Source organism: Pholcus phalangioides, unplaced genomic scaffold, assembly GCF_987345545.1.
Source record: "Pholcus phalangioides strain wild (caught in Gottingen) unplaced genomic scaffold, Ppha-v1.0 ptg000010l_1, whole genome shotgun sequence".
NCBI lineage: Eukaryota > Metazoa > Arthropoda > Arachnida > Araneae > Pholcidae > Pholcus > Pholcus phalangioides.
Window position 1 is genome coordinate 8,507,590 of NW_028301603.1, and position 17,219 is coordinate 8,524,808.

Here is a 17,219-nt window from a genome sequence, read left to right on the forward strand (position 1 = left end):
TATAGGTCCACATACACTGCATACAACGGTGAACTGGTTGTGTATTAGGAGCGCAAGTTCTTATAACCATCTCATTTGCCTATTTCCACTGAAGTCGCTCATACCAGCACCACCTATTGACTGATTTTTGAAGGGTTTTTTCCTGTCTTAAAAAATTCCCTGTGAGCTAATGATGCCTACCCTGCAAACCAATTTTTATTGCAGTTATTTTTCCGGTTTTTATGAATTTTTAAAGTTTCTACAGACTTTTTGCCCACCTTGTGTATTGTCATTAATTGAAAAGAAAAAACAATATTTTTTAGTAACTTTTGCTTTGTTGTACCTTCCCCTGGTCAATTTAAGCAATCAAATTGGGTAATTAGACTAACTTATTTTAACAGTGTTATTGTAGATTATTATTCTGAACCACACGAGAAAAACTCGAATAGGCAGTTCATGAAAATTTTGTTGCAATGTCAGTTATTCGTGTCATTGTGTGATTGTATGTATTTCATGATATGCATTCAAAAGAACGTGTAGAACACCTCCCCCACCCCCACACCCCCAGTCTGATCATGAGTTCTTGTTATAACGGAATTTTACTGTAGTTAGGGCTCATGAGATGGATCAATTTGTTTTTAAGAAAAACGTTTTGTTTTCAACTGCAGTAATTTCAGCAGTATACTATTAGTATGAAAGTTCACTTGTCTGAGGTAATTCTAACAATGGCTAGACACAGAAAAAAAGTATATACCATTTTTTACTCACACCCTATTTCTATTCTTAAGACTTTCTTAATATGCTTATAGTGCATGTGTGGCGATTTCATTTGAATTTTGTCACTTCAAGTGATTGATAGACCATGACTGTCTTTCACTCCCGAGGCTTGTATTACTGGAACTTACATTTTAAAATGGTTTCTAAATATATAGACCTGTGGCTCTCAAAGTTTGCGTCATGGCTCCTAGGGCATCACCAGAGCTGCAACTAGATGTTTGGTCACCTGGGGCAAGCGCACATTTTGACGCCCCCTTGTAATGTTGAAAGAGAAGTTTCAGAATGAAATTTGCCCCCCCCCCCCGGGTCTAGCACCCGGGCACAAGACCCGCCTGCACCACCCTAGTTGCAGCCCTGGGCATTGCCAACCTTTGTCAGAGACATCGTGAAAAGTTGGTGTATTGATGTGTGGCCATTTAATGCTTTGAAACCATTCTTTTCTACACTATTCTGGGAAGCCGTGGGTAAATGATAACAGAACAGAGGATCATCGGTAGAAAAGGTTTGAGAACCACAAGCTATAGACTAATTGTAGTGAAAAAAAACATACTAATAAACTACAATTGCACCTTGTCCATATTCCTCTGCAGAACTTCTAACGAATTGATACATGTTGCAATGTGCATGAACGTGTTGTGAGAGAACCTAATGTTGAGTTTGTTTCTGTGTAATACTTGTGCTTCCATATGCCATATATTTTTCAAACTATAAGTGAAGTTTAGTAATTGAATATTTGTACAGTTGTGGGCTTGTTGCTCTCTGTGGCGAGAGTTTTCAGTGAAAAAAAACAACCTGATGAACACAGAGATATCAAAATAAATTCATTAAAGATGTGGAATTCAGCAGTACTTGAGAGTTTTAATTGTTCTGTCAGTTGGCTAAATCGTTTTGAGAATATGAATTCTATGCAAAAACTTTCTGAAAGAACCAGCTGCTGCAAGCCAAAAATAAATTTTACAATTAAATCCTGTTTATTCGCTAACATCAGAACGAAATTAGTTAAGAGACATTTCTGTGTTGTTTGGTCAGAACATGATATCTTCAAAAAATATATTTTTTATCTAAAAGTAAGTCTAGCTAATTATTACTAATTAGAAGTAAGATAAATGCACAAATATGTGCATACGGCTAAACAACATTCTGATGTATGATATTTTCATTTGTATTTGTGTATATGCTTTATTTTTGGTTCTTAAATGACAATGGAAATGATTATATCTCAAAAATGTGATTTTGGAGTTATGTTTTGACAGAACACCACAGAATTACTGTGTGTGTGTGTGTGTGCGCATACGCGAGTGTCGTAGCAGCAGCATTGAAGATTCCTTGAAATTTTGTGCGTGAAGATTTTACTTCATTGCGGTCAGGGTGACCACATTTAATCCAGAAAAATATGGGAAGTCAGGATTGTTAATTCGCAACAACTCTGATTCTCCCCATCATGTTGCGGACAATTCCTGGTTGTGGTGTTGCAGGGAGTTTTTCGTTCTCAATAGGGTTGTTAATAAATGGTGTAGCTCACCTCTGGGAGTCAGGAATTCTAACAGGATTGACATGTTTGAAAAAGAATATACAATAAAGATATGGGGATAAATTGAGAAGCTATTTATCCTTAAATAAGACAACCATAAATATTTTTTATGCGCAGAGTATTCGGTGCATTACATTTTATTGTGTATATATAGTTTTTGTAATTGGTTTTTTTATTTTGTTGTATTTTAGAAATATATGACATCCATATTTGTTATGGGCATCTTTTTCTTAGCCACCTTGGTCGGCGTTTTGCCCGTTGTGTGGCCTTGTGTTTGTATTCGTTTTTCATTTGACGTCAAAATTCAATTTCAGAGTACAGTGAAGAAAACATTGTCTGATTTTAAGCGAACTCACCAGGACAGTTGGCGCGACCACAAACTGAAATTCACAGATGACCAGCTGGGCGTCATCACAGATCTTCTAGTTTCACCGAGCTATTATGCATGATATGTACACATTTTTCATTTTATCAGTCGTTTGAAATATTTGTGATGATTTCTCATTTCTGAAGGGGTATTTTTTTTATCGAGTCCAAAATGATATCACGAAGAATCATGCTCTATCTCAATGTGCTATAGATTCCATAATAACTAATTATTATTATCAAACATGTAATACAACAATGCTTCAATCACTATTTATGCAATGCATAAAATATTTTAAAAAAAGTTTTTATTTGCGGGAAAATGTTTTTCTCTTTTTTTTTTTTTTTCTTGCGAAGGGTTGTTGTATAATTTATTTTGTTTTATCTCGCAAATTTACTTATTATATATATATATTTGCCGTGCCTTTTTCCACTGTTGATAGACATCTGCCACAAGTGATTTACGACATTTTGGAGGCATCCATTTTAAGAATTTTTTCCCTTTTTTTTTTAAAGGAAAACAAAATCTCAATTTAAATATTGTATTTATAAAAATTTGTTTTTGTATATATGCATACGTATACACATATGTTTAAGTGTAATTGTTATTGACAATCGCAAGATCCAGTCAATTGTTATTGTATTTGCTACGTTGGCAGTCATTTTTTATTAATAAAAAAGGTGTGCTCATTTGAATTTTTGAAGCAAGTTTGTTGCCTTCACATTGTCCGTGTTTATAGACTCACGAATATTTAATATAAGTCTGAAATACATTCAGAGTGTTGGGATTGTGTAATGGATTCGAATGCTCGTTAGTGAGTGAGTGAATAGTTTGTGGACCAGCAAAAGTAGATATATTTTATAACAGATTGGGGGGGGGGGGGGGGGTTTGAGAAATAATTATTGAACCACAAAAAAATTAAGAATAGGATAAATCGGCTGCTGCCCTTTGGGGGTTGCGACAGTTGCGGTCACATCGAGCCCCCACGGTTATGGTAATAAAAGTGAAAAATTCATATATAAGCTATATTTTCAATTGTGTAATTTTTTCTCTAATTCTGACGTTTCATTGATTGTTCAATTTTTCAATCATTAACCTTTTCAGCTGCAATCCCGAGATATCTTGTCAAACTTGATCTGCTTTAGTTTTAGTCATCCCAAGATATTTCGTCTTCTCAAAATCCAATGAATCTGTTTTTACGATAAAACATGTTTTCCCATCCCTTCTTTCCAGCCAATCAACTGAAGTGGGCAGAGTCAGCTCTTGTTCAGCCTTTGATAAGAAGGAGTGAGAAAAATAGAGAAAAAAGAAATATACACCCAGTATAAATGATACAAAATACAAAAGAAGTTAGTCCTAGAAAGCCACACATGTCATGACAGGTGTTGTATCATAGTCAGATAAATAGAAGTGTTGGGGGGGGGGAAAAAGCAATTATCTGCTTGAAATCAGAAAAAATTACTCAAAATGCATGCAATTTGAAAAGGTTTTTGCAATTTCAAATCTGGCAGTTATAATGCGAATCAGGGAAATTTTAAAAACTGCTTAAAGGATTAATCCTGAATTTCCATCAATTCTGGGATAAATAATTTGCGGGCCCACAAAAACTAAAAATAGGGAAAATAATTTGTGGATCGGTACTCATGCGTTCATTCACTTGGCCCTCTCTCGGGCGAGAAGTCAATGGCGAAATGTTTGAGGTAAAAAAAATGCCAGGGGCGAAATAGTTTACAAACATGATGTACTCAGGTTTCCGTCGCAGAATCAGAAATAACCTGTGTCAGAATCGGAAAATCTGTCTTCTCTCTCTCCACTAGTTTGTGTATTCAGGGCCGCCCTTAGCAGACGCGGACCAATCACAGCCCGACTTTTTTTTTTTCTTCTGTGGGAGGGTGGAAATGGAAAATTCAGAACCCACGAAAATCCAGAATAATTGAAAGAAATTGTTTCAGAATAAATGAAAGAAATACTGTAGTTTCAGAATTTATGAAAAATTATTCCTACCTATAAATGCGCCAAAACGCGGTTCCCGATGCGACCACACCTACCGCACACCCCGAGTGGGGGAGGCTTTGTTTGTATCCCAGAGAAACCTAAAGCCGGGTTTTCCTAGGAGCAGGTTTTCTGTGCCGCGCGCAACGTGATTCCCCAGCGCGACACGCCGTCCACTCACCAGCAAGAAAAGCAGCATGACTGTTTTCCTACAGAGCGCAATACGGCTCACGACTCTCTGGAGGAGTGAAATGCGTCGTGCGCCGCGGTTTTGCCGATATTCTCTTCACTCTTGTGTGTTTAATTTCCCTTCCCTTCAAACCGGAGCATGCAGACGACAGAGTAGCTGATGCCAAAGCCATATACTTTATATAGCCGCCCTGCTCATCTGATGCGCCACGCTAGGAAAACAAACGCGTAGCGTGATTATGTAACACGTTTCTGTCGGCGCGAAATAGTCTAATTCGGTTCACGCTGCGCAACAAACCTGCTCCTAGGAAAACCCGGCTTTACAGCTCAGGAAGTACCCTAAGCTCATTTGGACCCTAAAATGTTGAAGAAAAAAAAGCAGAAGATACGAAACGGCGGGATTCAGTCGCATTGGCGGAGAGATAGACTTGGAAGTCTGGGGGTGGGGGGACAAGATGATGTAAATTCATATATACATTAGATCAGTAGACTCCACCTTTGACGCTGGGGGAGGGCAATGCCCATATCTCCGCCCATGATCAGTCGTCACCATAGTGAGATAAAGGCGTACCAAATATACAGTGTATCCATCCGCGGTGTTTCGGTGTCACGTGCTGCCGATTCCCGCCAAAATCAGAGATGGAAACAGAATAAGCATAAAAGTGACATCGAATAGTTTTATTCGGAGAGAGAGAAAAAAAAAACACCGAAACTATCATAACATTAAAGTCAATCCCAAAGTAGACGTAGAAAATTTGCGTTGATTTGTTTTTGTTTTTGGGGCATCGAAAAATGTATTAAGAACTATACTGCACAGCGGAATACTACACAGTTTCTTCCCTGCTGTGAAGTAAACACATCACATGTTGAGACCGTCTGCATTTCGCCCTTCGTAGTTGTTGTGTGTGTGTGTGTGTTTCTAATTCCTTCAAGATGTCGGTGAATGGTAAGTACGTATTTATATAAGCTGTGATAATTTATTTTCGTGCCACGATTGATATATATTTATTTAATTTTTATGCGTTTGAAATTTTTATCGTGATCATGCCCCCCCAATACATCATGGAGCAGGGCCCCCTATAGGCTGTGATCTTTTGCGGGCTCTCCGTAAGCCAGACTTTTCACGAGCCCTAGAGTGAATTTATAGCATGGAAAGAAAAAAAAAAGATGATGGTAATTGCCCCCCCCACCCAGAGCTGGGCCCCTGTCAGCCCTATCCTTGTGGGGGGCAGGATCATGATAAATAGCGTTCTTATGAACCGGTGGAATCGGAAGTCAAAAAGCTGTGGGTACTTGTGTTTAGTTTTATATACATAAGAAGTTTCGCAGGGCCGTAACTACGAATGAACATTTATTTTGTATAATTATTCCTTAATAAAGCCATCCCCTCAAGAAAATGTCGAGCTAAAATTTTATATACAGTCGAATCCCGTTATAACGAACGCCAAGAGACTGGAAGAATCACTTCGTTATAAAGGAATTCCAGGTTACCTAGCATTGTTCCTGTGTAAACTTATTTGGGGGATTAAAAAAAGTGTTCGTTAAAACGAGATTTTCGCCATAACGGTATTCGTTAAAACGGGATTCAACTGTATATATAGCATCCTTTTCTCCTATATATTCTAGTTTTATTTTCTCATTCCTTATATCTGCCGCCCTGGTCAGCTTGATAGTCCCCCCCCCCTCCTCTTTCCTGTAAATACGCCTCAGTTTCCAAATCACACCTTCCCGCTAACGGGAAGTGAAATACACTCAAACGTATAAATTGTATAAATACACTCAAGCCTTATTCCACGGAACAGGGAGGGGATCTGAAACAGGGTCGTTAAGAGCATCATAGGCCCCCCGGGCCAAGTGATTAAGGACCCTACCTAGTAAATTCTCGAAAATTTCAACCAGATCTCATTTTTGTGAGGCCTTTTTTCTCTTGCCTTAAGACGGCACTGATCAGAAAAGTACAGTATCTGTTAAGGGAGAGGTTCCACTGTATTACCGAAAATATTTCACGGTCTGTTAACATTTTGTGTATCGTGCTATTAGCATGCTGATACTGTCGTGAACCTGACTCAGGGAAAACGTCAGAAAGTATAATCAAGTGCCAAACAAACATGTAGAGGGCGACCATCACAGGGCCTCAACTGCTGCCCCTGATCAAAGGAGGGTGCCAATTTAACCCTTTAACCTCTCTTTCAGCATTACGAGGGGGCGCCTCAGTGCGCACTTGCCCCGGCTGACCAAGTATCTAGTTGCGGCCCTGGGGACCAGCAAGTCCTAATTCATCCTTCTTTAGCTCAACAACCAACCGTTCGTCGTAGAGGTACGGTTCAAATTTAAAAAAAAAAAAATGTTCAAAATATAGTGTTATACGTCGGTTGTCGTCGGTAATCCGTTCGAAAACAATCGGCGAAATCCGAAACCGAGGCAATTATTTCCATATGAATCAATGTAAATTCACTTAAAATTCGTTCTAGACTCTCCAAAATAATACAAAAAAACTTATTTTATAGAGAATAAAAACAGTGTGTGTAATAAGAAATTATTACTTTTAATATTTTAAAAATGAATGTAAAAGACTAATATAAAGAATGAATGGAATTTTAACATTTAATTCACGTTTTTATACCTTTCTGAAGATTTCTAGGCGTGTGGAAGATGGTGTGTGGGGGCGAGGGGGTGCAGATATTATTGTTTGGAAGGAAGAATTCCCCCTCCATAAGGACCTTGGGTATCAAAGCACTATCTAGGGTCACTTCTAGGGGACACTATCCTAGCTCACTTGAATTCGGACACAAATGTTGTGCCCCAGACTTGTCCGAACTCGCACCTTCGCCGTGCCTAGTAACACTATACATGCCAGTACACCTTTGGAATTTTTCGAACCAGCCTCTGCTCGCCTTAAAATAAGTAAAGTACACTGGCACTCGTCCGAGGCATTTCCTTAATGAGATCGGCGTACAACAGTTTGGCCTTTCCACATTATGGTGGCTTCCGAAACAGAATCGCCATCTAATTACTGTTTCTGATTGATCGAAATTAGTAATAGTTGTTCGACATCTTCAATTGCTTACTTGTGATCTTTATTTCGTTAGCATATTCAAACCTTTCGGTACATTTCAGCCTTCTTCATTGCTTCCTTTTTCGCCACAATGGAACCTATTCGTGGATGGCGTGACATCCCATACATGCCTCCCGATTACAGCGATCTTAATTGCCACTCGCGCATTTTTCAATGATTTCCTTCCAGAACTCGATCGTGTTCTTGGCTTTCTTTCGAAGGGCTGCTGGCTCTGGAAATTTTCTTCGGTTCCGTGGAAGTGCTTGACAATATGCGCAAGGTGATGAATGAGAAACAACGCCACACTTAGCAGGATTAACGAAAGTTAGCGGCGAGGTCAAATGGCATATCGACGAAAAATCCGAGACAAATTTTTCGTAAAAAAAAAACGAAAACCAAAGGCGACGAAAACGGAGGTATTACTGTATTCATAAATCACTCTCTGCCAGTTTCGGGATTGAAAATACAGTGTGTCACATAAAATAAGAAAATATATAAATTTTTTGTACGGGCTCTCCCCCCCCCCCCCATGTCTTTTAATTTCCAACTAGAAAGTTGTTGCCCTGCCTTTTCTGAGGTCAACAAAAAAAAAAATTACATACTTTCGATCTTACAATATTCGCTGATATATTTCAATTCAAAAATCGAAGGAAAGTTGGGACAGAACAGCATAAGGACGGCCGCTGTGGTGGTCGAGTGGTCATAGTGACGGACTCGCGTCGTGAGGTCCCGGGTCGGCTGAAGTTAGTTTTCTGTGTCCCAACTTGAAGACCCGAATGCGAGCCGATCTCTCCTTTAAAAAGTCTCGCCACAGAGAGCAGCAGACCTACAAATAGCACAAATGTAATTCAATCATAACACATCACTCACTTCACTTCTGAAATATAGATGGCGGCACTGAAGAATCAAGGCACATCACTACATACGCATTAAGATTGTTAGGTACACACAAAGTTACACTTCCGGCACAATTCACTAGGTAGTAAATCGCCCATTGATGGTGATAGACCTGAGTCGTGCTCGGTTTGAAAGAAAGAACAGCATAAGCTAAAACGGACAACCCTTCTTTTCCTCATTTATGCTGCCCCCCCCCCCAACTTATTTTCCTGGTTTTCGAATTAAAATATCTCATCGACTGTATTGCAATTAGAAATATGAAATTTTTTTCTTGGCCGCAAGAGAAGTACGCCAACAACTTTCTCATTGGAAATTAAAGGACAGGAGGGCCGTGCAAAAAAATTTAGATTTTGTATTTTGCGATACACTGTATTTTCACTGCCGAATGAGGTAGAGTGATTTATGAACATATTTTGAGCATTTTTTTAAATTGAAACCATACCTTTACGACGAACGGTTGATATGAGATAGACCGCATTAAGGGACTTGCAGGACACCCTTTCGTACGGCATTAGGGGTGTACGGGATGAGAAAAGCGTTAAGAACCACTGGCAGACCTGCCAACTCTCCCGATTTAGGCGGGAGACTCCGGATTTTTCATCCTTCCTCCCGCTCTCCGGATTTGTTAAAATTTCTCCAGATTTTGGCAGAAAATTAGATTTTACGCGAGCTTTCACTTTGCCGTGGCGTCAATAATTACCGTCGTCGTTAGGAAAAACATTCATAGAGGACAGCAGTAGTCGTTTCCATCGAGAAGTCTTAAAAAAGTCTCTGTGATTGCATTTAAGCAACTGGCGAAGACGCGACTTCGTTTTCGTAGCGTTTATCGGCAATCATTTATCAGGGGCATGACCTTAGTTGCCGAAATTCCTGTATAATCGTTATTGTAAAAACTCAAAATAAAAATGCTCCCCACTTCCTTGTAAATATTAACGGACATTATATAAGGCAAATAAGAAAGGAAATGTGAATTTTCTCGGACTATGGGGGGGGGGGCATTTTTTCAACTACTACGTCAGCATCGACTTGGGGGGGGGGGGTTGAAGGCCGCTTACTTAATCACCCACCCTTTATACAAATATGAAATGTTCTTAATGGCATCTTTACTGGGAATGTTAAAAACGCAGGCCCCCCCCCCACTCGTCCTACGTTCCCTAATTTTTTTTACCAAAAACTAACAACAAAATTCATATAATTGATTTCAGTTGAGGAGGGAATCAAAGAAATAATGCCAAATAATACAAATGTAGTCGATTGCAATTAATGATTCTGCCGAAACAGAAATTGTATTGGTTTTTAAGTTATTTGGGAGGGTGTATGTTGACCATTTGGTGGTTTTACTAATTTTTCATTTGCTTAGTTTTGAGGGTTCAACAAGTAGAGTAGTCATTAAAACTTCTGCCTGGTTGAAAAAAGAAATAATTTTGTATTTACTATACTTCATAGGTCTTGGACAGTAACTAACAGTCATGCTTCAAAATTATGGTGCACATTTTGTGTATTGTGAAAGAACAGTTCACATAACAAAGCAGTTGGGTACATAGACCTATTCTAGGTTTTGCGAGTCTGATGATACCCAATAACATTCAATTGTCTTCTGTATTTTTAGGGCATGCAGAGAGGCATAAACAATGTATACAATACTCAGCAGAGAGCTAGAAATGGAAGTGCTTCATTTGTCAAAAACGATTACACTGGTATTGAACAGTAAAATTTAAACAAATCCTTTTAAAAAAAGGGATGGACAATGCAGTAAAACACCGTCTGGTGCACCTTGAATTATTTATGTCTGACCTTGTGTGTGTAATTTACACATTTTGCTCCGTGCTCTTGGAAGTGGTCTCGAAAGAGCATCATTCTTAAACAACTTAACATGTCTTCATAATTTGCTGTGCAATGTCGGAGAGGGTTGACAGACTCTTCACTTTGGAAGACAAAAAAAAAAAAAAGAAGAATGTATTATAAATTGTTAGGGGAGACAGAAAAAAATTACCTGTGGTTGGTAGTGCCCCTGTTTGGGTCAAAAATTGTATTTGTAACCAAGTCATTTCTGTCATTTCGTTTTTGCTCGAGTCAGTCTTACAGGATGCTGAAATGGTGTGTGGTATGCAAAAAAAAAAGAATTTTTCTTAGGGATTTTTTATTATGCTATAATTATTTTGTCTAGGGGGTGGGGGTACCCTCCCCCGTCGTTACAAAAATGGAGAAGGAAACTACGAATTGGCATAATTGCGAAAATTGAGGAGAAAACACGTCGCGAAATTACATTATCACAGAAGTGAGACGTATTGCGAACCTGTATAATTGAGAAAACATGTTGCGAACTTGCATAATTGTAAAAAAAAGCCAATTCTTACTGTGGCCAATAATTACTAAAGCCAATACTGTGGGGAGGGCAATTACGTCCACCCCAACTGGGAAAAAAACCCCAGTTACGGCCCTGAGCAACTTCCATTGATTTATACTACATCTAATTGGTGATTTATTTGACATTCAGATATTGTGTGAATTGCGTAATTGATTATATTGATGAAATTTCTCAGCTGAAGCGCAACAAGATAATACGCTGGAGGCGATGAAAGACCAAGTGCTGAAACTGCTCAACGCCATGACCAGCTTCATAGAGGGTCTCGGCGAGCTTTCGCGCACTCCACTCCCTGGTGATAAATGGGATTTATTTGTTTATAATTATTAAATATTTGTTCGCTTGATATCAGTGCAACAATCATACTCAAAAGAACAAAACAGAAGTTATTACTTGAATAACTGATAAAGCATTCTATAATATTGGTTTGATTTCAGACAATTTGCTCTACGAGGTCGTGCTAAGCAAATGCAGATGTGAAGAGGTGATCGAAGATGTCATCAGAATGAAAAACAAACTGCATGGAACGCACCATTCGTGTGTCGGTAAAGAAAACGCCAGTTTGCATTTCGATGTACTTTTATGCGGATCGAAAAAGTACAGGGTGTCCCACAAATTCATGAATAGTTCATATAAAATGGAAGGAATTGGTATATTAGAAAGTGGTTAGCGCAAAAGTTGTTTTCACAAAGAGGTTTTTTTTTTTAGTACAGAAAAGAAATTTGGTTTAAGCTTTTGTCGATAGAGGACGGTACGAGAAAGAAAGCATCAGAATTCTGCACCTGAACCCAGGAATGCAAGAGCTGCGCCGAAACGGTTCTCTTACTACAAAGTGCGCTGAATCCCTGCGCATTTGCGGCAATTCCGATTTATGGTGTGGGTCGATTTCAAAGTGCAGGTAGGTTTTCTGATTCCGACAGCTAACACGGTCGGTGTTGGGGGGGGGGGGGAGGAGGAATGGGGTGCGGAAATTCTTGCATTGATTTTCAGTATGCATGTGTATGTTTGGAAAAAGTCAAATAATTGGTTTTGTCACTTCAGTATTGCATGCTTTTGCAGTGACAGATACTTCAGGAAAATTTGAACGGACTTTAATTTGTGAAGGAAATTTATTTTGAATTATATGTTTTTTAACTATTTTTTTGGCAGAACTTTCAGCATTTTGTAGGGAAAAATTATTCTTCATTGCAGATATAGTCTATTTTTACTACTGCTCCATTTTCAAAATCTCTGCTTCAAAAATTAAAGTTTGCTGCTCCAAAATAGATCATTAGTACTTGCATCCCCGTGAACCTTTCTTCAATCTCTTCTGTCTCCAAAACGTTCGTGAAGCTTCAGCCTGCTGTTCGTGGCTGAGCTAAAATATATTCACCAATGTCAAGAAAATATGTCACCACCATGTCAAAAAATGTCATCACCATGAAATATGTCGAGGGGAAGGGTTATGCACGAAAATAAATTCCCGGTGATTAGACACGAACCTTTCTCCAATCTCTTCTGTTTTCGAATCGTTCGTAAAGCTTCAGTCGGTGATTCGCGGATGTGACAAAACTCCACCAATAGTGCTTTATATCCATCAACCGTCAGCATCACGATAGAAACTTTATGTAAGCGCTGTTAATCGTTCACTCCGTTTTATACGAATTTAATTAGCATATTGCCATCGATTTACATTCGTGGAGCGCCCTCTAACTAAACTTTGTTGTTCTATACCAAAAAAAAAACCCCCCTTCGTGGAAATAACTTAAGCTCAAACCGCATTCAAATACAATATCGATTCCTTCAATTTTTATGAAGTTTTAAACTATTTACGAATTTTTTTGGGACGCCCTGTACTTTATACACATTGATATCGTGAAAAGTATATTTATGTAATATGTATAAGTAGTAATATGTATAAGTAGATGATATTAATTTTAATAATATGTTTTGATAATTCAAGTTCCGGCCGAGCAGGTCAAGAAGATTCTGGAGAAATTCGAGAGAGTGGAGCGATCGATTGCCGAGATGACATAATCTGATGAAGACCAAGCTGTCCTGTGGTATAATAAAAAAAATCTGATATTTATTCCTTAGATTTATCCTGAAAAAGACAGTAGTGGATATTGTTATATATATTAGGGATGCACAACCTCTTCAGTCCGCAGGTCGGATATGCTGTATTTCTGCCGCTCGTGGGCCAAGAATTTGCTGTAGGGTAACCGTATGACCCGGATTTTACGAGATATTTTCGCAGTTTTGGCCGTCTCAACTTTTCTATAAAATGTCACGTTTTTCACCACATTTTTAACGAGGCCTGCTGGGGGTTTTGCTCTTTACTGAAATCAGGAACTAAGATTATTTTCATGAGTTATGAATTAGTTATACTATGGTAATTATGACCTGAAAATATGACCGTAATTATGTCTCTAAAAGATTTCAGACAAGCTTAATTTAAAGTCTCTAAAAGCTCAAGAAAGTCAAGAATTTAAAGTCTCTAAAGCTTCGGCTTTTAGTTGCCGTTGAAAAGAAAACGTTAATGATGCTGTTATGGAAAAATGCTAAGCAATGTTTTATACCAATTTTTTATTTCTTTTTTTTTTTGCTTGTTTTATTCATACAATTTAACACGAATGTAACAAATACCAGCTCACAAATTATTTATACTCTATGGATCTAAACAGTTAAAGGTGGATTTAAATTTGCAATTTTTGAAAACCAAAATTCTTCTTCCACAAATTTCTGAAAATGCGATAGAAATCTTCGCAAATTTCAGTAAAATATTTCGCTAATTTATCAATGCATCTTCCGATAGCAAATCTACTAAAATAAACACATATAGTGTGAAAAAATATATCGTGTATGTTAATAATCGTACACAACTATAAGATATTTCAACATCTAATTTAAACATCAGAACTTCGGAAGAGTAAAGATATGCTAAAAGGAATTATATTTTTTTTTAGAACATAATAAATACATTTTTTAGAACATAACATTGGTCTTAATTTTTTTCTACATAAAGTAATATTTAGTTGATTTATTATGTATTAAAATTTAGATTCGGCAAAATATATTGTAATATATTGCATAGCTGCCAAGTCTCCCGAATTTTTCGGGAATCTCCCGAATTTTAGCTTCATCGCTCGACCTCCCGAAAAGTTCTTAAATCTCCCGAATTTTTACAAAAATCACAAAAATCCCTAATTGTCCCTAAAAATTCCCTACTTCATTAAAAAAAATCCCCGCTTATGAAAACAATCCCTAAGAAATTTCTTGTGGGGCATGAAGCCTCTTTTTTTTCCCTTTCGAAATGACGTCACACGTCTTAAATGGGGAAATTCCCTTTTTAAGGAAGTTTTACAAACCCTCTGATGGTAACAAGAAAGTTGTTTGTCTTATCGTGCAGGGAAATGGCTTAGCAGCCAATAGTCCTGGATAATAATTGAAGATTCTAGTGACGCGCATATGGTCAAAATTTCTTTTGTTTAAGTTACGTACGTGCGATATAACAAAGCAGGAATAATGATAAGCAAAAACATATTTAATCAATTTTAAAGATACTTATTCTGATGAATTTCCTTTCATCAAACGTTCCAGAAGAGGACCGACTTTTCCTTTTTGTACAAGTTGTGTTACGGACATAAACATCGGTCATGGAAAGACTGCCATCATCACTCGTGAAATGAAAAAAAAACCATCAAGCAAGTGTCACAAAATGTCAGTGTTCTTCAAAAATTGACGGTGTTTTCTTTCATCTTCCGATGATTTTGGGGTCATTCGCGCAGAATGTTTGTTCACAGCGTCTCTGATTGAACACAATATTTATTTTTACATCATTGAAGTTTTGGCCTCCAATTTCACTTGTTTTTTGAGTAGGAATTTTATTCCCAAGGGTTTAACTTCCATGTGTGTAAAATCCCTATTTTAATTTGACTTCAGTAGGGATTTTATTCCCTACGCTTTAACTTTTATGTTTGAAAAATCCCTATTTTATTTGGAAAATCCCTATTGTATTTATTAGGGAGTGGTTTTAGCATAAAATACGGGTTTGCGCGAAAATCTCCCGAAATTTTCATTTTCAAAAGTTGGCAGCTATGATATTGTATCAGCAAAGAAAAATGAATTTGTAAGAAAAATTTGAATTTTAAAGAAAAAGAGATTTGAATCCTTTTCGGACGAGGAGTGAAAATGGAAAAAAAAACTACTATTAACGACCCACAATAGAAGCTTTGGTCGCGAGGTTCGCAACCAGATGCATTATCAGCTGCACCAATTCAGACGGCGTATTAGGTAGGACCTAAGACTGCTGACTACCAAAAGCATATAATTTTAGTGAAGCCCACTGAAAAAAAAAAAAAATTTGCCTTTTTTTTTAAATGTATTACTACCTTCTTCACTCGCTACCATTAACCACGAAATTTTCTTTTTTCCCTTACGCGAATTGAAGTAAACAATGCTTTTATGGCATACAGCGTGTTAATCTATCTTATAATGTTAATAACGAAGCCTAGTGAGCGAAAACACAACAGATCGTACGATCGTGAGAATTAATCGTAAACCAAGAAGCAACGTGATCGGCTGAATAGGGCTCTTAACTGAAAAAAAATAAAGCGTAATAGCGGTGCATTTGCCAAATATGCGTTACTGTGTTTAAAAAAAACACTTTTGCCCTTTTTCACAAATTCCTTGTGTTTTATTAATCAACGGCGCTGCCCGGGTTTTATTCAATGGGGCTTTTTGGATCACGTGATATCTCCCTCTTTCTTTAAGGGACATACAAACCGTGTCTAAGTTAACCAATATGGCGACTACCTGTGAGGCATAGGAAACTGAAATAGTGCTATGAAAAAAAAAGTTAATTCAAAATTTAAGAAAAAAAATTTTTTTTAATTATTTGAATTTTTTTTTTTTTTTTTGCAAAAAAAAAATTTTTTTAGTGGTTTTTTTCCATTGTGCTATGATTATGTTGTCTAAGGGTTACCCCCCATCCTTCTTTTTAGTCCAGTGTTTTCCTACTTTTTCTCATTTTTTGAGTGGGAGCCCTGAATGTGTTATCCAGGACCGCAACCAGGAGGGAGCAGGTGGGTCTAGTGCTCCGGACCAGAGAAGGCGGCGGAAATTTCACCCTTTAACCCAGTAGTTCCCAAACTTTTGGAACCCGCGGTTTCTTTGCCATGACAACCATTATGCGCGAGTCCACAGAAAAGCACCACACTTCGAAGCACTTATGTAGGCAATCAACAGCTCTTCCCCGATGCCCTTGATACAAGTTGGCAACGCCCGTAGGAGCCACGACGCATACTTTGAGAACCACTGCTTTAACCTCTTCAATAACATCACAAGAGAGCGCCAAAATGCGGGCTTGTCACTGCTGACCAAGCATCTAATTGCGGCCCTTGCGTTCATTATTGGATTCGATTCTTAAGATCGAATTTAGTTTCTATATCACAAAATGCAAAACCGAATTTCTTTAAATGGAAAAGAGGCGAACATATACGAAATCCTTGTGTGTTTAATAGAATTTTTAGGACAATTTATTTTTAAATTTCTATGGTTCTTTTTAATTATATTTTCTTTATGAAGTTTTGTTTTTACTACAGGAAACGCTGGAGGATTCCTTGAGCTGCTCCCGATTATGACGGATGCCTCTGGGCAATCCGAAAACAGCAAAAACACATGAGGTTTTATATATATAACTTCATGTTTGGTGTAAACAAAAAAATTGTCTCTCATTCCTGTGAATTTTCCTTCATGTGAGATGTGTTGTTATTTCCTCATAACTATTATGATCCAAGTGGCTACCGTGTGATTTGTCTTTATGGTAATAAATTGACTATTTCTTTGCTCACGATAAGCATTTTTTTATTTGTTAATTCACATCTCAATAGGCAGATGTCCAACAAATAAATTAAGTACTAATTGATTAAGTGAATTGAAGTTTTATTGATGTGCGCATATACAATACAGGGTTCATAGCTACCAGCACTCCCTCCTAACTGGAAGTTAGAGGACAGGAGGATCATATAAATTCAAATCAATTTATTAATATATAAGGTTAATAAAAGTATTACATTTAATTAATGAA

General features: G+C 37.6%; 2 protein-coding genes across 2 annotated transcripts in view; both read left to right on the forward strand.

The window, feature by feature from the left end:
• Nucleotides 1-3,349, forward strand: part of LOC149080844 (proteasome activator complex subunit 4-like) — a 61,055-nt gene extending 57,706 nt beyond the window's left edge. Inside the window, exon 45 of the mRNA XM_089237512.1 lies at nucleotides 2,602-3,349. Within this exon, the coding sequence (XP_089093638.1) occupies nucleotides 2,602-2,736 (135 nt within the window). The 3' untranslated portion in view covers nucleotides 2,737-3,349. The remainder of the gene's footprint in view (nucleotides 1-2,601) is intronic.
• A 2,397-nt stretch (nucleotides 3,350-5,746) lies between these two features.
• Nucleotides 5,747-16,981, forward strand: LOC149080845 (uncharacterized). Its single transcript, XM_089237294.1, has 5 exons — nucleotides 5,747-5,781; nucleotides 11,331-11,447; nucleotides 11,590-11,697; nucleotides 13,095-13,194; nucleotides 16,735-16,981. Exons 1-4 carry the CDS (start codon nucleotides 5,769-5,771, stop codon nucleotides 13,166-13,168), a joined length of 312 nt encoding a protein of 103 aa, XP_089093420.1. The 5' UTR covers nucleotides 5,747-5,768; the 3' UTR covers nucleotides 13,169-13,194; nucleotides 16,735-16,981.
• The last annotated feature ends 238 nt before the right edge of the window (nucleotides 16,982-17,219 follow it).